Source organism: Juglans regia, chromosome 1 (genome assembly GCF_001411555.2).
Source record: "Juglans regia cultivar Chandler chromosome 1, Walnut 2.0, whole genome shotgun sequence".
Lineage (NCBI taxonomy): Eukaryota > Viridiplantae > Streptophyta > Magnoliopsida > Fagales > Juglandaceae > Juglans > Juglans regia.
In genome coordinates, this window is record NC_049901.1 from 31,376,211 (window position 1) to 31,382,091 (window position 5,881).

The following is a 5,881-nucleotide window of genomic DNA, read 5'->3' on the forward strand; positions in this document are numbered from 1 at the left end:
TTAAAAAATTAATTTTTTTTAAAAAAAAGATAAAAATCCGATGTAGACTGTAGTACACCCAAATACTGTCCTTTTCTCGAAATTAAATTAAAAAACCTGCTCAAGTAAACCAAACGACATGGACACGTGCATCCCGAATCCAGCGAGTATTAGCTTTTTCCCTACGCTAGCGTGTACCAGATTTGCTAATCCGCGTCGCCTTTTCTCTATAAAACAACCGGGAAGCTCGGATACAGAGGCATAAAAACAACATTACGCAGTTCTGTCGCCCCTTTCCGTTCTGCACCAAATCTGTCCACTTTTTCTCCAAACAGATCAAATCCCAGATATTTTCTCTATTGCTCTAAAAGCACATCCAAAACCCTCGCATTTTCTTCTCTCATCGACCTAAAATCGGCGATAGGGTTTTGGAAATCCGTGTAATTTTTCGAAACTATAAGGGGGAGAGAGAGAAAACTGTATGAGCTGGTTTGGGAAGCCGGGTTTCTTATTGAATTATTCGAATTCTTCTTCGAATTCCAATCATTTTATAACGTGTCTCTTAATTTTTATTCTTCATTACTCGCCTCAATTGCCTCCTTCCCTCTTTAATTTCGAGAAAAAACGTCTGGATCCTTTATCCTCTATTATTAGCATTAGTAATAGTCATAGTAACAGATTAAATAATTGTCTTGTTGTCGATCGCCGATTGTCGCTGCGAAATGGAGTCTGTAGGCACCAAGAGTAATCCCCAATTGCGCAGAGGTTTGCTTTTGTAATTTTTACAGTTTCTTGACCGTACGACTCCCTCGCTCTCTCTTGACCTTTCGTTGTTTGTTTTTATTTTTAATACGAATTTGTTGTTGCCTTTAAAGTAAAAAATTACAGGGAAAGAAAATCCTATTATTACTGTAATGATCGCTACATTTGCTAGGGAGTATGTCTTGACTGGTATATACGTTTTTTGTTTTTTATTTTTAATTTTATTATTGATGTTGCTGAGTTATGCTGTTCTCTAGCTTCTGAAATTATTAATCACTCATTTTATTATGAACTATTAGCTTAGGTGCTCTTTGGACTTTGAAAATACAAAAAGGGGAAAATAAACTTTAAATTAAGGAAAAAGTTAGGTTATAAAAAAAAAAATGCTGTTTGGACAAATGAAAAAGGAAAATTAATTTAATTGTGTTGATTGTGGCAAGGAAACTTCGATGTGCTTTCAATTGGTATTAGTCGAGCCGTTTTGGATGGCTTCATTAATCTGAATTCGTTCATTTTCTTTGTAGGTCTCTGCTCAAATGTCGAGAGGAAGCCATCTGTCATTGTCATTGGCGGCGGTATGGCTGGAATTGCAGCTGCCCGTGCTCTTCATGATGCCTCGTTTCAGGTGTTCTGAGTATAACGTGTTAAGTGCTATTGTGGATGATAACCATTGTTTCGTGATGCCTCGTTTCAAGTAAACTTCGATGTTTACTTGGGTTTGATCGGCTCTTAACCAACTCCCTGCCCAAAAGCAGCCAGATTTTTGAAATCATAGATGTTGAGGAAAAAGCTACTTTTGGGTTGGCCCTACTTTATAGAAAAATGATAAATATGAGGCTGACCCAAAGTTATTTGAAATTAGCACATTGTTGGGTTTAGTTAGAGCTAAGACTCTTCAGTCATAGTTCGTGTACTATATTTGGTGGGCAATATGGTTTAAGCAAACTGCTAGGTGATCTACTGCCAAAAGGCACTTATAATATGCAATTATATGCCAGTGTGGAGCTGATATATACTTGCTGTTAATTTAGGTTGGTCTCACTTTAAATTTGGAGAAGTCCAACGTAGTTAAGCTTAGTCCACTTTGTCTATGCATGCTAAATAAGTAGCTAATACTGATATTATATGTGCTACCTGTCACTTGCAGTCTGGCTGGATGGATGAGTGTGAGTGTGAGAGAGTATCATTGTACTTTGATGTGGCAAGATATATTTTTTTCTCCACCGTGATGGATGAATCTATGTTGCTATTAATTGTACTTTGATTTGATAAGATGCATCCATGCATCCTTTTATTTTTGCTTGATTTTTTTGTGTGTGTCCAGGTTGTCTTGTTGGAATCACGGGATAGGATTGGTGGTCGCGTTTATACAGATTACACCTTTGGTTTTCCAGTTGACTTGGGTGCATCATGGTAAATTTTTTTGTAAATATGTTCCTTATTAGATATTTGAGAGTGCCCATATATTAATGTCGAAACTTGACATATTGGCGTGATGCCGTAGGTTGCATGGAGTGTGCAAAGAGAATCCCTTGGCACCATTGATTGGGAGATTAGGACTACCCTTATACCGTACTAGTGGGGACAACTCTGTGCTTTATGATCATGATTTGGAGAGGTTAGTATTTATTTTGCTGCTTTTGATGTGTGATTTTTTTTTCCCTGATAGATGTGCAAATATTTGAATTCTTCTAAACAGGGTTTACTTCCTAGAGGAGGGTTTAAAGGGCCTCGCATTGCTCAGATTCCATATTATAAAAAAATCTATTCTTTCTACCAACTTGCATGAATTCCTGCTATTTAAAAGCTCTAACTTCGTCATTTCATCCTGTTTGTAAGGTTTAAAATACCCATTTAGAGTAGTGACTGGATCCCCTTATTGCTGAAGCAAATAAAGACTATTCCTACGTTCTAATGCATACATGGTTTCAATCCTGTTATTTTTTATATATATTGTAATTTTTGAGTTATTTTTTATCTCCGGTACGTGGATATGTCAGCTATTTCTCTTTACCTATTAGAATGTATGTCAAGCTGAAATAATTCAATTGCCTTAATTTTGAATAAGGCAAGGTTCTCATGCATTTTAAAAATTTTCAGCCATATTTGTTTCTTATATATTTTTGGCGTATTTGTTTGCTTGTTCTATTATGGTGTATTGCTATGTAAATGTAAGTCCATCTTTCAAACTGCTGCCGGCAATAAACTGAAACGCAACGAAATACAAAGGATACATTCAAATGTGTTGTATGTGGTTGTGGATAGCTATTTTTTTTTTTGGTGAGGATAAGTAATGGCAGATACCGAAGTGGGTATACAATATCTTGTGGATTCCCTTTGGCTAGCTCTGTGTGAATTTAGCGAGTGTGGTTCTTGTGCAGGCGGTTGCGAATTATTTAAATCTCTGGCAATCATAGCATAAATAATTGTTAAAAGGACAAAATCATGGAACAAAGCTTCTTATGTTATCAATTCACTCCTTCAGAATATCTTCTTGTATAGATTGCATCTGTAACATATATTGACTTTTATTTTTCGACATGTCCTCCAGTGTAGCTGGAATTTCCTAAACTCAGTTTGCTTGTTTTTGAGTATTATTTAATGGATAATTTTTTTGGTTTTATATATCATATGTTCTCTGCAGCTATGCGCTCTTTGATATGGATGGAAATCAAGTTCCTCAGGAATTAGTTACTAAAGTTGGTGAAGCATTCGAGAGTATTTTAAAGGAGGCAAGTGATATTTTATTTTTCATTATTCAATTTTAGTTTTCTAGTTTTATCGATTTTGAGATTTATAATTCGAATTTCATCCAAGTCATGTCTGGTGCTTCTAATATTTATTCTGTCTCGCTATGGACATTCATTGACTTGATATTTTCATTCTTAAATGTAGACGGATAAAATAAGAGAGGAATCAAGCGAAGACATGTCCATATTCCGTGCTTTCTCAATTGTTTTTGAAAAGAGGCCAGAATTGAGGTTTCATCAACATGCTTGCATAATACAATTCGTAGTTTTATTTTTGTGTTAATTGATAGTCAAGAACTGGTTTACCTAAATTTTCCCTTGCATGCAACAGGTTGGAGGGGCTTGCTTATAATGTTCTTCAGTGGTATTTATGTAGAATGGAAGGCTGGTTTGCTGCGGATGCTGAGACCATCTCACTAAAATGTTGGGATCAGGCAAGTTTCTGTATGCCAGAAATTTATATATTGCAGGACTGCTTGAAGTCTATACGTAGCATTATGGGGAATTTTACCATTTTCAAGATGAATGGTGAAACAAGAAGTCTATAGTGGTAGACGCTAGAATATAGGTTTGCATTATGATAATTTCTTATGTTGGGAACTTGAAAATGAGTTAAATACTTTTTTTTTTAATTAATAAGAATTTTATTAACAAGAATAGGCATAGTCCAAGTACACAGGATGTACAAAAGAAATACCTACTATACTCTAGAAAGCAGGAAACTAAGACAGAAACAAATTCAGTACATTATCGTCATTCCTTACAAAGATCTTAGCCCACAAACTCAAAGTAGAAAAGAAAAAAGTTTGATGATCTTCTAAAGAACGCTCTTTTTCTTCAAAACATATTTCATTTCTTTCCAGCTATAAACATCACATTAAACACAAATGAATCATTCTCCATCTGGCAGCAACACATGTCCTTGCCTTGAAACCACGCCAACAAGCAAGAAGATCCACGACTTCCTTAGACATCACCCAATATAAACCTATCCAACCAATGACCTCGTTCCACAAAGACTTTGCTACCTCACAATGTAAAAAAAAGATGATTAACAGATTTATCATACTTCTTGCATATGACACACCAATGAGCTATACACAAACCATGTTTTCTAAGGTTATCCGTGACCAATACTTTCCCTAGAGCAACCACCCAACTGAAGAACACCACCTTAGTAGGTAACTTCACCCTCCAAATGCTTTTCCAGGGGAATGCACAGCCAGAATGACAATTAAGCACCTTATAAAAAGAACTGATTGAAAACTTAAAATTTTTAGCATGATCCCACCATAGCCTATCCTCTCTTCCTTGCATCATTTTTGAATTATAAATTCTTCCCAAAAAATCTAAAACAACATTTACTTTCGAGTCATTTGCATCTCTAATAAAGTCAATATTCCATAGAATATTATTATCCTTTCATTGACGATAATCTGCCACAACAACATTTTGATCTCTTGCAATCTTGTAAAGAGATGGAAAATCTGATTTAAGAATTGATTCCTCACACAAAATGTCATGCGAAAAGAGAATCTTCTTCCCTTCTCCCACCTTAAATTTAATATGTTTAGAGTACTCCCCCAACCTTCATAATAAACTTCCATAAACTCACCCAATACGCATCTCTAACTTTATTAGAACACCAATCCCCCCACCCACTCACATATTTAACAACAACATTCTTTCATAAAGCATCTATCTCTTTATGATATCTCCAAAGCCATTTTCCAAGGAGTGCTTTATTAAACAACTTCAAATTTCTCACCTCCAATCCTCCACAAGAAACCGGTTGACAAACCTTATTCTAACTAATCAAATGAAATTTCTTTTATTCTTCTATTCCTCCCCATAAGAAATTACGATAAATTTTCTGAATTCTTCTAGCAACCCCAGCCGGCAAAGGGAAAAGTGGGAGAAAATACGTAGAAAGATTAGTCAATGTACTCTTTATCAAAGTAATTATGCCCCATTTAGACAAATATAACCTTTTCCATCCAGCCAATATTCTCTCAATCTTCTCAATCACTCCATTCCATATCAAAACAGATTTGTGAGGAGCCCCCAAGGGAAGACCAAGATACTTCAGCAATCTTACACTCCAAAATATTACCTACGACACGCATAGATACAATTTCAGACTTGTTTAGGTTAATCTTGAGACCCGAAACAACTTCAAAACATAACAACAATGCTCTCAATGATCGAATATGTTCTTGGTTGGGCTCACTGAAAATCAAAGTGTCATCGACAAAAAAAAGATGAGATAATTTCATGCTCCTCATTGCCCACCTCAAAACTCGACAAGTACCTTCCTTCTACCACCGCTTCCAACATTCTACTCAATGCATCCACGACAAGGAAAAAAAGAAAAGGAGATAGTGGGTCTC

The 5,881-nt window shown here is 35.7% G+C and overlaps 1 protein-coding gene across 1 annotated transcript; it reads left to right on the forward strand.

The window, feature by feature from the left end:
* The first annotated feature begins 253 nt into the window (after positions 1 to 253).
* On the forward strand, positions 254 to 4,054 carry LOC118349057 (polyamine oxidase 3-like). The gene is made up of 7 exons (XM_035692556.1): positions 254 to 744; positions 1,266 to 1,366; positions 2,066 to 2,154; positions 2,246 to 2,359; positions 3,386 to 3,473; positions 3,637 to 3,722; positions 3,823 to 4,054. Exons 1-7 carry the CDS (start codon positions 702 to 704, stop codon positions 4,037 to 4,039), a joined length of 738 nt encoding a protein of 245 aa, XP_035548449.1. The 5' UTR covers positions 254 to 701; the 3' UTR covers positions 4,040 to 4,054.
* The last annotated feature ends 1,827 nt before the right edge of the window (positions 4,055 to 5,881 follow it).

Excerpts from the sequence above, each read along its gene's own strand:
- LOC118349057 (XM_035692556.1), top strand. The coding sequence starts at position 702 with ATGGAGTCTGTAGGCACCAAGAGTAATCCCCAATTGCGCAGAG. Across the intron at positions 2,155-2,245 it reads GTTGACTTGGGTGCATCATG|GTTGCATGGAGTGTGCAAAG; the intron begins GTAAATTTTTTT and ends GTGATGCCGTAG. Across the intron at positions 3,474-3,636 it reads TCGAGAGTATTTTAAAGGAG|ACGGATAAAATAAGAGAGGA; the intron begins GCAAGTGATATT and ends TCTTAAATGTAG.